The sequence below is a fragment of the Aptenodytes forsteri genome, unplaced genomic scaffold (genome assembly GCF_000699145.1).
Source record: "Aptenodytes forsteri isolate BGI_AS27 unplaced genomic scaffold, ASM69914v1 Scaffold50, whole genome shotgun sequence".
Taxonomy (NCBI): domain Eukaryota; kingdom Metazoa; phylum Chordata; class Aves; order Sphenisciformes; family Spheniscidae; genus Aptenodytes; species Aptenodytes forsteri.
The window spans coordinates 2,040,272-2,059,683 of record NW_008795126.1 but is presented as its reverse complement, the minus strand read 5'-3'; the positions used below and the strand labels follow the sequence as shown (position 1 = coordinate 2,059,683).

The 19,412-nt window shown below is 36.1% G+C and overlaps 1 protein-coding gene across 1 annotated transcript in view; it reads left to right on the top strand.

Moving 5' to 3' along the window:
• USP10 (ubiquitin specific peptidase 10) overlaps window positions 1-19,412 on the top strand; it is a 59,404-nt gene that overhangs the window by 22,397 nt on the left and 17,595 nt on the right. The window contains exons 2-6 of the mRNA XM_009277332.2: window positions 2,242-2,310; window positions 5,465-5,510; window positions 10,341-11,366; window positions 17,327-17,418; window positions 18,986-19,095. Of these exons, the coding sequence (XP_009275607.1) occupies window positions 2,242-2,310; window positions 5,465-5,510; window positions 10,341-11,366; window positions 17,327-17,418; window positions 18,986-19,095 (1,343 nt within the window). The remainder of the gene's footprint in view (window positions 1-2,241; window positions 2,311-5,464; window positions 5,511-10,340; window positions 11,367-17,326; window positions 17,419-18,985; window positions 19,096-19,412) is intronic.

Sequence of the window (19,412 nt, the reverse complement as noted above, 5' to 3'; positions counted from 1 at the left end):
TGACTAGGATTAGTTTTTGGGTTAGATGTTGGTAAATTTTTAATGTCCTCTCTTAAATTACGAAGAAACAGTTGCATAGACGCATCATTTCCCTATGTGAATACATCATTATATAGTAAAACAGTTCCCTTAAGATAGTATTAATGATCACTTTGTTTAACTTTTGTCTTGTGTTCCCTAATTAAAAAGTAGCACTTTCTTTTGCTCAGAAAGAAGTATCAGGCCTGTGATACCTCGGTTAAAAATGTTGGTAAATGAAAAGGCTGTATTATTATCTGGAGGAATTAGGGTTGGATCTATATAACTTTTAATAGTCTATAGTTGAGATTATTATTTTGTTTTGTTGCATGACTGCATCAAAAATAGCTCCTAAAAACATAATTCGGTTATGATTCAGCAAGTGTTTTTTTGTAGGCATGTTTTTGGAATATGATAAATTCTAGCTGGTATGTTACTGAATAAAAATGACTTGGTTATATTGAGAGAGAGTATAAGCCAAGTTTAAGTCCTATGCCAAGAACTGTGAAGCCATTCACTCGAAGCACAATGTAGGGATGCTGTTCTGTTTAGGTGTTGTGCTGTCTCAGTTGGTAATTAGCAGTCAGTTGTGTGAAGGTTATTTAAAGCATTAACTGTTTCACTGTGCTTCAGATGTTTCTATCGCAGATGTTCCAGTTTGTTGTGACTGTTAAGAATTGTTTGGTGACTAAACCAGATTATATGAATATTTGTTTAAAAAGACTGAAGGGCATTAAAATGGTTAAAGTCTTTTCACACATAAGTGATATATGTATAAATCACTTTTTGTGTAAGAAAACTACATTTTGTAATCGCTGTGGAATTTAGCTTGAACTTCAGCTTTGAAATTTATGAATGTAGATGGCTGTGAGCCATGCAAACAGCAAGTACATGAGTTTTATTGGAATAAACCACCTAAAGTCTAAAAAAAAATACTGTGATTGAATTACTGTGTCTACAGTTTGTGGCAACAGCCTGCACTTCACTAGAGATGATTTTTCAAATTTTGAGAACTTTTTTCTGTGGTTCAACCTCCCAGTCTAGTTAGTTGTATCTTGATACAGCCAAGCTAAGGATTTACCATGAGCAAGACTTGACACTGATGAAAAAGCTGGTGTCTGCCCCGCTTTTCTGATGGAAGGGTGGAGGATAGCAAAGAATTGTCTCAAATGACCATCAGAGTACACTGAAGATGAGTGAGAGTGGTAAGCTGTAAGGTACTGGACCAAACTGACCTGCTTTTATCTGTAGCCATAATATTTGTGACTAGTGACTGTTAATGTGAATATCCTTCCACGTGCCAAGAATGTGTTGTTAGTGGTATTTTCCAGTCCTTTTGTCTGTTTTGTCAGTTTATTCAACTCCTTGTTCAGCTTCTTTCTGTCCCAGTATCTCTCTGCTGTCCTGAATGTTCAGGTGCTATTCAGCTAATTACAGCTGGTGGGGGAAGTTTATAGAAACTTCCAGGTGCTACGAAATGCCAACATGTCAGGCCTTTTTATTGGGAATGTTTCATTTTCTGTAAACTAAATATAAGCTCTCATTTCAGTGTGGAGTTTTTTGTGGTCTTGTTAAATACTTATTTTTTTTCCATAGAAATATAGATGCAAAATATCTAAAAAGGTGCAGGAAGATAATGTTGGGAAAAGGCATTTCATCTTAGGTTTGTTATGCAGAGTTTCAGGCACAGGGCTAACAAAATTCGTAAGAGCAGCTGTACTGAAATTGATGATATTTAGATCTTGTGTATTTTTCTACACCTAGGCAGTTTCAGTTCTGTGCTTATGCACTCAGGTAGTGGTACCGTTAGTTTTGCAGAACTCCGGAAAAGTAATTCTTGTTTTTTCTGTTGTCAAGGGTAGGTATCTGTGGTGTTTTAGAAGGTAAACCAGCTTGTGTCTAGGGCTTATATGAACTGATGCAACTTCTCACCCTACATGTTGGTTTAAAACTGGTCACGGGATGAGCTGCAGTTTGTCCTGTGATTACCTCTAATGGGAATTTGAAGAAAAATGCATTGTATACAGTTTTAGAGCCTAAAGTACTTTGCTAAAGACTTGGGAAGGAATTAAGATGAGATTTGGGATGCAAACAGGTGAGTTTCTGGCTCCCAACACGCAGGTTTTTTTGAATGCTAGTATCTTAATAAATTTTATCATTAATTTATTAATTGTATTGAATATAAAGCCTTCTTTAACAAAGATCCTTCTCTTTTATTTTTAGTATATTTTTGGGGAGTTCAGCCCTGATGAATTTAATCAGTTCTTTGTGACTCCACGATGCTCTGTTGAGGTAAGATCAACTTTAAACTTCTTCTAGAAATAACATTTTAAAGCTACATCTCTTTGTGTATATTTGAAATGTACCAATACAATGATTTTTTTATCATTCTCTCAGCTTGCTAATTTACAAACTGAAGATATTGAACAGGAGTCTTCTTTCCATGTATGTGAATGTTAAGTCAATTTTTAGAAATAAGAAATTAATTATTCCATTTTCTGCTTGTCATCTTTCAGAGCTGGAATAGCTGACATTGTAGTGATGGGATGTTAAAAGTGAGTTATCCAGTCCTATTACCTTAGCTTTGATTTTTATTTTTTGTTATTTTTATTTTTAGAAGTAGGTATAGAGAACTTTTTCAGCAGTGTTCTTAGTTGTAAGTAAGGTGGGCTTCTAAATCTTGTGAGCCTTTTGAAGTATAAGGATTCTTAATGTTTTTTGAAAGGTGAAGCACTGGTAACCATCAAAACTATGCTTACAAGGAAGGCTGTGCGTGAGGTCTGAGACATGAGAGATGGATCAATAATGAACTAATTACAGTGGCAGTGAGAACCACAGAGTGAAACAGTTGTCTTTGTGTGTTTGAGTTCGTAACATACTACAGATAGCATTGTAGACTCATTCTCTGTAGTTCTTGGTAGAGAGTGAAGAAACTGTTTTCCTTTGTAGGGAAGGGTATTGTGCCATTGTCCTAATCTCCAGACTTGAAAAATAATTTTCCTCTAGGTCAATTTCCATGTTTTTCCTCCAAACATTTCTATTCAAACATTTCAATCATGCTTCCGTCCTCCCCCCTCAACTTAAAGGAAATGAACGCTTCAACTGTAGATGGGGAAATCCTTTTGTCGCATTTTACAAATCTGACGACCATTGTTAATGCGACTTAGTTTCCTGTAACTTAATTTTCCGAGTATAATTAGATAGAATACTTGCTAAACAATAAAAGTGCACCAAGGGAATGGGGTGGGGTGGGGGGTAGGGGAAGCTTAGAAAGAAAAAGATAGCTTCTACTTGCCTTTAGGGATAGCTTTGTATCTTCTCTGGTAGGTGGGAAGTAATGCAGACTGGATCTTCAGGTAATACATGCTTCTTCTGATTATATTGCTGTTTTCCCACCATTAAATACAATAGCAGCAGTATGACGTTTGCATCCTGTGTAGTGTCACCTTAAGTGTCCTACATCAGCTATTCTAACGCTTACATTGTGGAAGATGGAAATGTCATATCTTGACTTCTATAAAGCTATTCTCATAAGTTATGTTGAGGAAACGTGAACCTACAGTATTTGAACCAGTCTTGCTTCATTTTATAACTGTCTCAAGTGTACCACTTACTGGTTAGCTATCAAAATAAAAAACTGTGTTGAACGGTGTTCCTTAAGTTTGTCCTTGATCTGGTTCAGTTCAATGTTTTAATTATCTGGATGATGAAATAAGCATCATTTTTATTAGTTTTACACTGTGCAGATATTTCAGAGAAAAGTGGTCTGAAAAAATAGGGTGAAATTCAAGAAGGACAAGGCTGAGGTTACAATACTGTGGTGATGTTTGACATACATTCTGTTGGGGGCAGTGCCAGTTCTGGGAGTCCCAGCATCCGTTGATGCTGGTGTTCTTCTGAAGTCCCTTACCTGTAGACTGAAGGGTGGGCTGAGGCAAGGGACTAGTTAAAGCTAAAAGTTGTCTAGAACGTCTCTTTTTACATGGCATTTTTAATGTATGTTCTATCAGATACCTCTTGACTGAGATGATTCGGATGACCCAGTTGTATGAAACAGGTCAACTCAGAAATCTCTACTTCGCAAAGGTGCTGTTGATTAACCAGATCTGTAGGGGACCAATAGGTGGACTACTTAATTATTCATTCATTCATTTATTTATTTATTTAATTTTTTACTCTGTATTTTCCTAAGCCCTTTGAATTGGAGAAATACAAGAATTACAAGTTTTATCATAAACTGTTGACTGTAGACTTTGAGTAACTTTTTTAGCTCTAACTATAAAATTATATTGAATCTGTGTTCAATATTAATATAGATAATAGGTTCTTAACAGCTTGGAGCCTCTTTCTGACCCATTGACTGTCATTTTTGACCTGGAAAGTTGGTGTATTTAGATGTATTATGGTTTGTAAATGGATTTTACAGTATGTGTTCTTTTTATGCACTTTTTTATAATGGAATTTTAGGACTATTTTTCTTGCCACTTCCAGTGCACTGTTGTCTATAGTGCTTTAAGGCGGCAATATGTAAGTATCTGTAGCTTTAGAGAACTGAAGACTTCAATGGAAAAGTCTTTGATATTTGTTACACCATTATAGTTAATATTTAGAATAGCATTATAAAACTGCACTATACTCTCAAAGTTTTATCTCCCACTGCAGAAACAGTTCAGCTGTTCTCTAGGGAGCTGCTGGATGCCAATGTCGCAATGGCTGCCAGTTCCTGCAGGCACAGGAGGCGGCTTTCAGCTGCTGGGGGAGTTTGGGGGCAGGTGAGGGGGGATTAGAAACTGCCTGCCTGTGGTTACGCAATAACAGGGTTTCTATCAACCACTGAGTCTGTAAAAAGATGCCAGTGTTTTATACTAGACATATTTACAATCCAGATAGAAACTATATGATGTGGTTACATTATGCTTAGTCTGATGATAAAAAAAATTTTTGTTTTTGTTAAATGTGATTAAGAATACACTGTAGCTGAAATATTTCAAGGGCAACACTCTAGGTGAACCAGGTTGAGAGTCAAAAGGTTTAGGTGTGACTGTTGTCTGTGCAAAACTTTGTTTCATCCTTTCACAGGTAATTTGGTCTATCTTCAGTTATTGTCTAAAAAGAGGATGTGTTCCTCATTTTAAAATCGTGGTGAGTTACTGTTGAGGAAGGAAGATCCTGATGCTGTGAGGTGAATTGCTTGAGAAGTTGATGAGCCTATGGTGTGTAACCAAGATAATCTTTATCTTTCAGTAATTGTGGTAATCTGCAAGGACACCTGAAGTTACAGTGTGGGATTTGATAAATATAGAAGCATGAGTTCAAGACATGCTCTCAGAAAATCAAACCTTAATGATGTTATTTTTAAAGGATTCAGATGTTTCAAATGAAACTGATATCAAATGTTAATAGAGTTGCTTTGTCTTTAAATAAGTTTCATTTCTTTTTTGTGCAGCTCCCCCCATACAATGAAACAGCTTCATGTGGTATTAAGTCCACAGGTAAGTTTCATGATGGTAAGAAATCATCATCCTTTTTTTTTTAAACTTAAAGTTGTGACACTTTCCTTAGATTTACTACAACTTCTCTTTGAATTTAATCTTTAGAACTCGTCCAGCAGGTATATATGCATATATTTAGCAGGTTGGTTTTTTAAACACCTTTTATTGAATGAGATCCATGAGAGTATTTGAAAATACTGCATTGAACTTCAGCTAATTAGGGTGGACGTGCTTACGCCTCCTTGATTGTGCTATGACACAATCTTAATGTCTTGCTGAAATATTGTAGGATGTAGCTGTAAAAATATGGGGGGCTGAAGCTTGCTAGAGAACTTGTACTGAAGAAAAAAGTAACTAGTGTGGCATTCAGCTGGCCCTCCTGTAAGAGCCATAGCATGAGTATTTTCTGGCATTTGCAACCTGAAGACAGCTCTGCAAGCAGTGCTCTGTTCAGTGTTCCCATTGACTCTTGTTTCTGTCTGGCTCAGCTATTTTTTGGGGAAATTCTTTTTTTTTTCCTTTTTTTTCTTTTGGTGAAAGTATGACTCTTGATGTAAAAATGCATTACAGAGTTCCCGTTTTAAAGCTGTAACAGTCACATGCCTACTCTGTCTCAACCCATACACCTTACAACCTGGCCTTACTTCATAGTTACATAAAGTTGACAGTTAAGTAGGAGTTGCCATGTGATCATCACTATATAGTTTAAACTGAACTTTCTCAGTATTTTAAGCAGCAGGTAAATTAGTGTTTGTTTTTTCCCCTGAACCAGGGGAGAGCAAGGAAGCTGAGACTTACCCAGATGTATATGAGAATGATACAAATGACATCCAGATCTCCTTCAAAATAATACAAGTGTCTGACTAGACATTTCTCAAAAGTCCGTAAGAGGACCAAAATGCACATATTAATGTTTAGGAACACCTGATCATTATGCTTAGCGACTTTGGCCTTGCATTTAAAGGTAAATAAGATAGCTAGTCGTAAAGAAGGACAACAGGTCCCATTTGAAAGCAGATGTGCAATATTTGTGAAAATTTGGGAGCTTTATTTAGTACAAGACCAGTTTTAGGACCCTGAGTAGTTTTAAGTAGGAGTTTGAAATGTTCATTAAAAGGACCATGTGGTACGAATTGTCTGTTGTTGATGACAGGGGCGTCCAGTCATATATTGCTTTGTCTAACTATGGATTTGAGTTCTGTTCTTTAAGACTGAGATTTTAATGTTCGCAAGCCATACAGAAAGTTGGTTTGTACAAATGTTTTTCAGATCATTCCTAGACCCTGAGAGAACCCCTCCCAGCCCTGAGATTAGGTAATGACAGCAAATTAGGTTTTGCCTGAAAAATGTCTTTAACAAGCTTGCACTGTACTGTGCATGCATATTATCACTGTGATGGCTGCATAAGAAGCTGTGGAAACTAAAATGGAATGCTGTGCTTATGCAGAATATTTATAATTATAATGAGATGACACACACTGACCATGTTGTCACCCCCCATAGTCTAATTTTTTTCCTATCCTTATCTTCAGTATTTAACTTTATTACAGAATTAGAAGATCTGTTAATACTAGGAATAATCAAATCACGGCTGAAGCTCTAATATGCAGAACTCTGTTCAGACTAATTAGTACTGTGTATTCACAGCTTTTGTTATTGTACGTAGACTTTGTCCTTGGAGCATCTGTTGATACTTGTTTCAATATGCGTGTCATGTTGTTCATGACAGATATATCTGTTTCAGTCCATTCGGAAATAGCACTGTGAACTAGATTGAAACAAAGATGCCCGGAAGCAAAGTGGAAAGTCAAAACGAACAGAAAAAATTACCTCTCATTTTTTCAGAGGAACTTCAGACAATCTTACGGCAAATGAGCTTCTGCCAGTCATCCCATAGACTAACTATACAGTAGCTACTGGTATTTATTATTCTAATCCTGCTGTAAGGTGTAAGGTTTAATTCCTCAGCTGTAACTTCCTCATTTGTGTGTTAAATGCTAGAATATCAGTTATGCTCTTGGCAAGATTTTCGCCTACGATGTTTATGTTGCACCTTCAGCTACATTACCATTGTGCCATAATTGTAAGGGATATGTTTTGTTTTCTGCTACCCACTTGCCCTGAGCTGGCTCTTGTGATTGTATAGTGTACAGTAAGCTGATAAGTTCACCAAAACAGAAGAAAAAAATACTGGCTTGGATTATTTTTTTTGCTACGTTAGCTTTCAGTAACACAAGTGCTGGAAGCTTGCTGGAGTAGAGGAGCAGAACAGGAGTGCGGAACTGAGAACTCTCACTTTTGGCTGTGGTAGGCTTAACTCAACCACAAAGGAAAGCCATATTCTTTGGTTCGAAGCAATTATTATTTTTTTACCTGGGACTTTGGAAAAAAACCAGAAATCCCAGATTATCTTGAATTGGTAGGGATTTGAAATGTGCCCAGTAATTCATTCTTATCATGGTTGGAGGAATATTAGGTGTTACCAGTTATTGCTTGTGCTTTTTACTGTTACAAACGGTAATGAGCTAGCTCTTGGTTCATGCTTGAACTAACAAGTTGCTCCATAAGTAGATAAACTAATGAGGAATAGTTTTGTTGTGGATTTGTGTCCCATATCCCTTAAAACCCATGCCCTGCATTTGCAAGCAAATGAAGCTGTGGCTGGTTTCGAGCTGTGTGTGTCCTGACAGGTCAGCCAGTGTATAGCACTGATAGCCAGTTAGTGTTGCTGCTAAACATAGGTGATGCCTGAGATCTCCCAGCCCTTCCCTCTTAAGTGGATATCAGGCAGCAGCTTTCCACCTCCCTGTCTCTAGGCTGCTGATTTTTTTTAAAAGAAACTTAAGCCCTCTTTTCTGGTGGGTGATAGCTAGTCAGTGATTGCAGAAGTAGTTGGTGAATGGTGGATTGACAGGCATGGTGTTATAAAATGCTTTCTCATGGGTGTAGGGGAGAGGTGAAGAAAATTTGAAATTCAGGCTCTTGTTAACGTGATTTAGAGAAATCAGATGTGTATGGAGAGTTTTTCTCTTTTTTTTTTAAAGTTTCCTTTAGTCTGGCAGCAAGATGGAAATTGATATGTGAAATGTGTTTACTTCTCATTTAGTTAGGTTAATAGATCAAAGCAGAAAAGCAATTAACATCTGCATTACATATCTTTGTTCATTAATTCATAATATGTTGGTATTGCATGTCTAAGTCAGACCTCAACACACATTGAATGTTTGTTACTCTTCATGTGATACTAAAAAATATGTACCCTGTAGATTCTTGTTTCTTTCATGGTTTTTTTTAAGCTAAAATTTTTGTCAGTGGACTGTTCTAGAAAGTATTTGGAGAGTTTCAAAACAGTTATGTTGACAGTTATGTATCAAAACATTCTCTACTAGACTCTGTTCTCCCATAGGATTATTTCCTTAGGTGTGCAAATAACTTTTTTTCCTTAGGAAGTGTTGCTTCCTTTTTGTTGTGTTTAAAAAAAACCAAACCACCACACCATTTTTTTAATGAGTGTCTGTGTTATACTTGAAAATAAGCATTTGTTGACGTGTCGTACATAACGTAAGTTGCATAAATCTTTAAAGTTTAGTAGTGTATCCACTTATATTCCTTTGGAAATAGTATCTAGTGTTGTTTGGTTTTCTAGTAACAGTTGTAAAAATTTGAAATGTGTTTTTTAGTCCCCCATCTTTGAGGAAACAGAAAATATTAAAATTAATGTCTTTCAAACAGTAACATACATATCATAGAAAGACCTACGAAACTTTAAGTACTAAAATGTGAGCTTACCTTTAACATTCCTGAGACTCAGTTTCATTAATATTATCTCTTCCTTTGATAATTATGGAAATAGTTGTAACTGAAGTATTCAGTGTTAGCATGCATGCATTATAAAGCTAATTAAGTTCCATGAAATTGCAGAACTTTGACAATATTTTGTGATATTGCAGCCTGCCATGAGAATATTTCTTAGTGTTTCTTTAAAGAGCATGTCAATGTTCCAGGGTAAGTAAGTAAATAAATAAATAAAAACCCAACAAAAACCACACCAAAACAAAAATACCCAAACCCTAAACCCAGTCCTGTTCACAAATTTTTCAGTACTGCTTGTATGTACAAGTTGAACACTGACTTACATTGAGGCATATCTGTTGTATTTCTTGTCATAAAATCATATGGTCATATATATCATATTCTCATATAATAATAAATTCAACTGTGATAAAATTAAATAAGATATTGATGAGCCTAGAGTTTCAAAAGTTGTAATTGCAGTGTTTCCATACAACTAAGAATATATTTTTCAGTTATTAAGGATTATGATAAATCTTTACACACAAAGAAAACCAAACAACCCCCCCAAAAACCAAACTCCACATGTGGAAATTATTTTTAAAAGTTAAACAGGCTAAACAAGGCTTGGATTTTGTAATTGTCAGTGGAAAAGACTGGCTTTAGAAGTGTGGAGTTAAATATTGCACCATATTTTATATGCAGTTATCCAGTAATTAATGCAGAATATGGCTAAAGTCATTGGGCTTTAATATTTTTTCTTAATAGGTGAATTAAATAGGTGTTAGTTGGAGGAACTGTGCCGTGATTTGGAAAATTACATGCTCTGTTTAAGAAAACCTGAATCATACTCTGTTGTCTTTAGGAAAATGATGTTTTGAAATGGCCTTCAGGATTGAGATAGAGAATAAGAATAATTTTAGTTTGAGGGAATGTCGTTTGTTTTCTCAGTTGCAGGAAAATACGGGTTTTTCTTAATTTTTGTAGCTTTTTGATTAGATGTCATTCACTAACTCAGGTTTGCTTTCTCTTGTTCAGGGGAAGAGTATCAGAGAATTGAATTTGGTGTTAATGAAGTTATTGAGACACAGTCATCTGTACTAAATAACACCGACTACAGTATTTCAAGTACTCTGAATCCTCAGGCTCCAGAATTCATTCTCAGTTGTGCACCTGCTCAGAAAAACCCTGATGATAGTCTCAGTGAAACAAACTACAACTCCATTGACTGCCAGTTCACTGATCCAACCCTCGCTTTGGACAGCGGTTCTAATGCTGAAAACGATGGCTTGTCTGGAGGCCTTGGACAAAGGGAGCGTAAAAAGAAGAAAAAAAGACCTCCTGGATACTACAGTTACTTGGAAGATGTCAGCGACGGCATTGCTCCCACAGAAGCTCTTGTAAATGGCCATGCAAATTCATCGGGACTAAACAGTATAAGCACGGAGGATACGGAACTGACGGGAGACATACCCTCCCTGGCCACGCCAAGGACTTGCGACAGCCCAGAGAATTCTGTGGACTTCATTAATGAAGCTGTCTCTGATGATTCTGTTTCTAGCGCACTAGACAATACCAGGACTGCAGGGCAGCCTGAGGTATGCCGTGTTACTAATTCTGAACAGTTTTGCATCCCCTCAGAGACTGGCAGAGATAGCCCCTTAAGGACAGCTGTTGTACAGTCTTATGCTGGTACTGATACTACTGAAAATCTTGGCGTTGCTAATGGACAAACACTTGAATCCTCTGGTGAGGACACAGCTGCCAATGGGGTAGAATTGCACACTGTGGAAAGCACTGACTCAGACCAAGCTAAGCCTGAGGAAGCTTCACCTACTACTGAGGCAACAGTCCCGGTTGCAGGATCAGTCTCTGTTAATCAGCCTGCAAAATCGTGGGCTAGTCTTTTTCACAATTCCAAGCCCTCTGCTTCCACATCTGTGGTCTATGTTGAGACTAAGTATACCCCTCCTGCCACATCTACTCTGGTCCCTGAAAAACAGGTTGAAGTCAAAGAGGGACCTGTTCCAGTTTCAGAGGATCCTGTAGCCATAAAGATTGCAGGTATAGTTAATACACACAAGTGGATGTTACACTGGAAGGGTATTAACTCTGCTTGTAAACAGGAGCGTGCACTATTGATAGAGAAGATTCCTCTGTTAATGTTCTTAATAAGATGACTGTTCAAACGCTGCTATGAAAGATGTAATTTAAATAAGCTAGTTTTGTATCCCCCTGAGTAAACATTCCAATGAGACATTACCATGTCGTTATCCCAGATGCGGTAAAACTATTGCTACTTGTCAAACAATATGTTTAAATGATCTGTGATTTTTAAATGGCTGGTTGCATTCAGCTGTGTGCTACTGTAGTAGGGAGAACACGTTAGAAAAGTTTATTCTGAAAATGGCGTGTTACAGTATCCAGTAGTTATAATCTTGTAATGCATTCTATTACAAGAAGAGAAGAGTATTAATAAATTTATGCCAAAGTAGCTGAAATTCCTGGACATGTACAGTAGCTTAAATGTAATGTCTAAATAGATACTGTTTCAGAAATTCTAATTCAGGAAATAGTTTTTATATTTATTTATTTGCTGTTTGAGAGGTCTGTGTTTCTAATTGTGAAGAATTATCCTTAACCATTATAAACAATATTATTTTATCCAGAAACAATGCTAGCTATTGCCTGTTCAAGAATAACCGTAAGAAACTGTCCAGAGGGTACATCAGGAAAGGCGATGTGTGATATAAAGGCTTTGACCATTAGTCCTGTCATATTTGTGGTTCTAATAAGAAATGCTAGAATGTGCATGAGATTGATCGTTTTTGCAGATTCAGTCAGAAAATATGAAGAAAAATATCTGGTTTGTTGCATTTTGTGTCCCTGACTTACGAATGTTGGAACAAAAATAATTATTTTAAATCTGTGAAATAGTCTCTATGTAAAAAGGCTTGTGCAAAATCCTGCTATTTATGCTACGAGCTGATTTACAAGTACAGTGGCGTTCTGCGTGTGACAGCTTCAAGTCAAAGTTTTCTGCTCTAACCAGAATCTGACCTGGAGATTTCTATTCAGAATACCCAGAAGTATAGGCCTGCCTCTCATCCCCTCCTTTATAACCGTTTCATTACAGAAAATTGTCTGTTCAGAGGAAAGCTGTCAGAATAATTTATATTTCTGTGTATTTTTCACTTAGGTGTCACAAACACAGTTGACCGTATTAAAAAAAGTGTATAAGCAGGTGATTATGGTTTGTATGATCCCATACATGTGGAGTATGTTGTACTCTTAAAATCTTAAGCTATCATTTGGTAATGAATTTTAACTTAAAACTATTTTGTGACAACCGTAAAGCTAGAACTGCTTGCCATAGATGAAAAAGTTTTTTGTTTTGTCCAGGTTGCTTCAGCTTTAAGTTAACTTTCTAGACTTATACTGTTTCTGTACTATTTTTTGCCACCAGGTGGGAGCAGAGCTTTTTATTTTGTCTTTAATGTATTAAAATAGCAATATAATTTTTATACAGTTTTCTTCTGCACCTTCGCTATTAGCTAGCTGTTTTTGCAGAGGAATAATCTGAGTATAGATCCTTTTCCAGTGAAAAGGAATTCATCTTCTCATTGCAGCTGATTTAGGTAGGAGTTATATTGCTGCAATTCCTGTCATTCAGATGCTACTGATTTCGTTATGAAACATTTACTTGAAGATCTGAATGCCATGATACCAGTGCTTTGCTCTGTGGAAAAAGGTGATTTTCTTCATTGTCTGTTCTTTTTTAAATGTTTTCTGTCCTGTTTGGGGCAATAGGTACATTAGTGCTTTGTTCATACACCCACACTCAAAAATACGTTACGTGAGTTTCAATTTATGATTTCCAGACAGATCATTTGCTTCGTTCCATACATATTTCATTTCAAATCTTCTGCCTAGGTTAACATCATCATATAAGGGTATATAGCAGTCCTGTATGTTTTTCATAGTTAGCTGCTGATTGTGTTCCTTGTTTTCTTTGTGGCTGAGTTGAGATCCTGTTGTTTGATTTGCTGGGAATTCACCAGTTTCAACTCATGCCAGTGGGAATGAATTTTTGACCACAAGTGCCATAGGGTGCTAAACACAGGTAAAACCTAGACCTAAAGTATCTCGAGTTTAGCAAGCAAAATTAGCAAGTCTTCTGACTTAATGTTGGAGCTCTGAGGCCCTTCTGTACAGTTTTTATTTAGAACATGTGCTCAAGGACACAAGAAGATAAGTTACTTTTACTTTTCTAGGGACAAATTGCTGGTTTGTGCCTTAACTTCACCAGTTATTACAAGGGAGGTTAATGATTCACAGGCACCCTGAAGATAGTTTAATGCTACTTGATTCAACCTGCAAAGGTCTGCGGTTTCTTAGTCCTCAAGTGTAAATGAAAGCTACACAAGATAAGGAGATGAAAATCAGGACTAGAAAATAAATAAAACAAATTTCATGTTAATCTTGATGAGAAAAAAATACCGAAGAGTTAATTTTAGCAAGTGGCAAAGGTGTGTGGTGAGAAGCTTTACTGGCAACACTAGTGAACAAGTTAAAGGAACTTCTGAAGCAAACTATGAACCATTGATGTTTATTTGGCAAAACTCCAGGCAGATAACATCAGAATGGTAGAGGAGTACAGGTACGGCACTTGCATATTTAGAAAGGGACAACTGTACTAATTACACACCTTAGCCTAACTTAGATGCTAGGGCAAACATTTTAATAATTCATTTCTAAGGGATAGTAAGATTATAAATGGTCCATATTTGTAAAAAATAAGACTCAGGCTTCACTTGCCACGTTTCACAGTTACTACCCTCTGATGTATAACCTGATGATAGTTAATAATGCCTTATATAATATTCTAAGTAAGCTAGGGAAATAAGTGATTGGCAAACTAGCTATTCTCTGAGTAGTCTTTTAACTGTTCTTGGTAACTTTCAGAAAAATTTCAATGGGAGAATCTAAAAAGATTTTCTGAATCATGTTTTCTTGCAGTGTTTTCATTGTGGATGATGGAATTAACAGTACACATAAAATTTGTTTACAGCAGGCAGAATTTCAGATGAATTGAAGAACACAAACATTTAAGATCTGACTAAATCTGGAATGATTTTAAATTAGAAGGAGGGAAATCCAATAAATGCAAGTATGGAAAAGGATACGCCAGAACAGAAATCAAACGCAAGCATACAGTATGAAGAACAAATGGTTGGTAACAGTGTTAGAGAACAGAAGGATCTGGAAGTTCTAGGGAGTTGATAAGTGTCCTTAGTAAAGCTGAAGAAGACTTAAGTTTTATTTCCAGTGTGTGTTAATACCAATTTATATGAAAAAGATTGAAGATAACTATGATTCTGTTGTTGCTGTTGAGGACTCGATGAAAATGCCAGTCTTTGGGCATTACTTCTCAAGGAAGATGTAATAGTGCAGCAGAGAAAACGGAAGTAAGATTTGGAAACCACACTCTTTTGGCAAACATAGAAAATTTGGATGTACTTTGTCTCAGATGAGATTGTTGGAGTGATCATGGACATAACTTCAAATAGGTGAAACAAATTCATAAAGAAGATGGCGATTCACTGCTCTCCCAAGACTGTAGTGAACAAGACAAGAATTGCTTAGTTTAATTTGTAACAAAGGTGTTTCAATGTTACATACGAGAACAAAAATTCTTATTGATAAAGCTAGGTAGGCACTAGAGCAAGTGGTTGTGGAATGGAAGTGTTGCAAGGTTTGGTTGGTTGTTTTTGGTTTTTTTTTATAAGCAACTTCAGAAATTTAGCCTGTTGTACTATCAAACTGCATTCTTGCAGAAACTGATTTTGTGTAGGGTTATCCAGCAGTGTTGTCCTGGCACTTTTTATCACTGCCCAGATTTGAAGAAAGATCTGAGTCACATACATAATATTTGCTCAAGCAATAATGGTCTCAAGTTAAGCGTTAAATTGCTAACTTGTAACACGTATCTCTTCGGCATGGAGACCATACCCACATGGTTTCTCTTTCATTAAACTTTGGAATTGCATTGATTAGGGAACTACCGTTTGTTCTGTTGTTGTGTTGTGGTTTTTTTGTTGGTTGGTTGTTTGTTTTTAAATTTGACAGGTATTTGTAATAACACCACCCAGTGAATGAACAAAATGTTTTCTGTTTACCAACAGAAACTTCTAACCATGATAATACTGTTCTAGATGTTCTCAAATCAAGGCTGTGTTTCGCAATTCGGTATCCACCAAAGGGAACGTGAATTCTTTCTGATTAGTGACATGTGCTTTATAACAGGTTTTGCAATTTTAAGAAAGTTTTCTTGTGGTTGTAAGTGTATTTTTCTTCTGATACTCTTGTAAAAATTCTTTTAGTTATTGTGTAAATGTTGGATGTGAGATGAAAATGTGGTATTGAATGTAATTGCTATACACAAAAATAATTCTTTATGTAAAAAGAAACAAAACTCACTGTAATTGCTTTAGACATTGTTTACAAAGCAGTTTTATGACCACAAGAGGATGCTAGAGGTCCTAATAATATTTTTGTGTGACACACAAATGTGGAAAATAGAGTTAACGTAAAAAGTTATTGATAGACATTAAAAATAAATACTTTTTTCATTATTTTTATCCTAATTTTAAACAGCGCTTAATTATATTAACAGAAAGATTGTATATGTGCACAACGTTTCAAACTTTGCTGCATTAACAATACATTCTGAAATACTTGAGCATTAGTAATTTAATAACAAATATATTCCAACACTGGCAGAACGATTTTCATCTGCATCTGTGCTAGGTGCTAATGTCTTCCCTTTTACATTTTTTTGCTGCCTGCCCTTTCAGGTGTCAGGTTCTTTATGTGATAGAGGACTGATTTAAATATTTTCTATTTTTTGGCATGTTTTTATTTGGTTAGAACTGGCAGTGTCAGCAGGAGATACGATCTTATAGGTAAAGAGATAGTTTGGAAGAAGGAGGACATGGATTTTGTTCGCAATTCTGCCACCTCCTGTGCACAGTTATGGCTTTGTGCCTCTGCTTGTCCACCTGTGTCATGTTATCTTGTCTGTTTAGATAGTCCTTCTAGTGAATAGCTCAAACTCTTAAGTTTATGCAGTGTAGCATATAAGGGCTTTAGAGGCCCTCACGTTTATTATAAAAATAAATAACCCCCTTTGTAGACAGTTGCTATGTTTATTTGCATTTTTTTATTCTGTCTTGTATACCTCTTGTCCTTATTTTGCAAATTTAACGAAAATACTGGATCTGGTATATTTTAAACAGTTTTTATTTAGGTACCTAAATAACAGGTCAGACTTCCTGGAAAACCTCCCCCTGTTGCTCTCTGTTTTGTAACTGAGACAGACTTATTTATGTGCAGTGGTTTCTAATTTTTAAACTTGGGATGTTGCTGAGTTTTTGAAGGCAGGAAAACAGTAGGCATTATATTGTGTAAGCCTGTTATCTTGTAGATTTTGGAAGTCTTAAACCAGTAAATAAAACATAAGGTTCAGAAGGCCACATTAACGTCTGTCTGTCCTGTTTGCACTAAGATATTTTTGTAAGATAGTGTATGTTGAAACTTGTAAACTGAGACTGCTATATCAGCTTCATCTCTCTTCAGAGCAGAATAATTTGGGAAATACTTCATAAAATTGGTGGCAAGGGATTACAGCTAATGGGAATTTATATATGTATCTATATCTCAATAAAAGTATTTGATTTTAGGAAAACAAAAATAAAAACAAATGGGTCTTCTCAGTTTTGAAATGACAATGATAAGTTTTTGTACCAGCATCCTCCTGACCCAAATTCTGGGATGCCTTTGGTTGAAGAAATATGTCTGATTTGAAATATTAGCAGTGTTTAAATGGAGTGAAAATTATTTGCTGAAGTTTCTGGGAATCTTGTTAATTGATTTGAATTATTTGTAACACGTCAACAGATACTTGTTTTGATGGCTAGCATGTACATTTTGTTGATGCTCAATTTACTGTTCTCGTTCTGCAGAAATACTGGAAAATGTAAGACTAATACATAAACCAGTGTCTTTGCAACCGCGAGGGCTGATCAACAAAGGAAACTGGTGCTACATCAATGCTGTATCCTTACCTTGGAAAAAATCAATACACTTAAGTTAAAATTTGTATATTATATCTGTCAAGGTTTTTCTGGATGATTCTGGTAAGTATTTTATAAAAGTGTTTGTCTTCCCGTATCCTACTGCTGTGGTTAAAATGTTTAAGGGTAGCATCTAGAAATCCGGGGGTATTTTGGATCATTGAACCTTGTGTCCGGGGTTCCCCTGCAGTTGGTTGCACAATCCTGTTTGCAATTTGCCTCTGTTACTTCTGTCAAAGTGTTTCAGAACTGTAACTTTCTCTCGACTGAAAACCTTCTTGTAATTTCTAGTTATGTTTACTCATGACTCTTTGTGCATCAACCTAAGTGGTTATTTCTCTTTTGTACTTGAAGTAACTATTCTTAGGCTTTGTTTTAGCAATTTGGTAAGCGGATCATTTGGTTTTCTGTTGAGCAGGCTGTCGCTATCATATAATCTGTGTAAATGCAGTGTTTAAAATAATCCTTTTACAACGGGATGGAAGATTAGCTCGCTCTTAATGTATTAGAATTGCATTCCCCTGCAAAAATAACTTGGGTAACAGAAATCTTCCTTCTTCGGTGCTGTATTATGATAGTTTTATTAACAATATTTTTTTATTAATATATCTATCTCTCCTATGTTAGCAATGGCTCACTGCAAGTGACAATTAGGATAGTTTTACTTCAACTGCTGGTACTACTAGTGAAAAATATTAAGACCAATGTCAAGACTGATCATTGCAGAACCCAGTAACCTATTTCCAGACCAGCGACTGTGCTTTAAACTTCAGCTTTTATCTTACATAACCAGTTCTGCACTCATCTGATTGTATGTATTAGCTTCCATTTTCTCAGTCTTAAAATGTTACATGGGAATTTGTTACTCAATTTTTGCACACTGTAGGGATCCAGTTAATATATGTCTCTAGCTGTTGAGATCGCTGCCTTTTTTGTCATTTCCCTGCCCCTCCACTCGTTAGTACGCTTCCTCTGTTCACTGTTCTCGCCAAGTAGCATGGATTTTGATGTTTTGTAGTATTTTCTCCCAACATACGTTGTAGTTTTACTGGTTGCTCCAAACTCTTCTTTACACTGCGGAATGTTTCACATCACAGCGGGGTTTTTTGGTTTGGTTATGGGGGTGAATCATCACCTTTAACTTGAAGTCTGTCAGCTGGCTTCTTCCATTCTTTTCAGAAAACATGTTACAGGTTATCACTTGCCAATTTTCAAATTAACTTTATAAAGTCTTTCCTATGAAAGTTTTTTTTCCTCTCCTGCTTCTAGACTAAATGTTTCCTTCCCCTTTAATTAACGTTTGTGACATTGTTAAAATGTCAGTGAAATCACTGCATGTTACAAGATGCCAGGGTTTTTTTAGTAAACTTCTGTACATTCTTAGTTAATTTTGTGATAAAAGTCCATCCATCTGTTCCAATTTAGTTATTGGATTGGTCTACATAATAAAGAGTTAGCTTTGCTTTGCATATACTTTTAAATATAATTGAATATTCAGTTAATATGCAGATTACATTTTCTGAATATTTCCTTAATGCCACTGCGTAGACCCTGCAAGCCTTGGTTGCTTGCCCTCCAATGTATCATTTAATGAAGTCCATTCCAATGTATTCAAAATCACAGCGGCCGTGTACCTCAACACCAATGATAGACAGTTTGTAAGTAGCTTGTTAAAAAAACCTAAATCTGTAAACTAAGCTGTTAATTTTGTGATAAAAGTCCATCCATCTGTTCCAATTTAGTTATTGGATTGGTCTACATAATAAAGAGTTAGCTTTGCTTTGCATATACTTTTAAATATAATTGAATATTCAGTTAATATGCAGATTACATTTTCTGAATATTTCCTTAATGCCACGGCGTAGACCCTGCAAGCCTTGGTTGCTTGCCCTCCAATGTATCATTTAATAAGTCCATTCCCAATGTATTCAAAATCACAGCGGCCGTGTACCTCAACACCAATGATAGACAGATT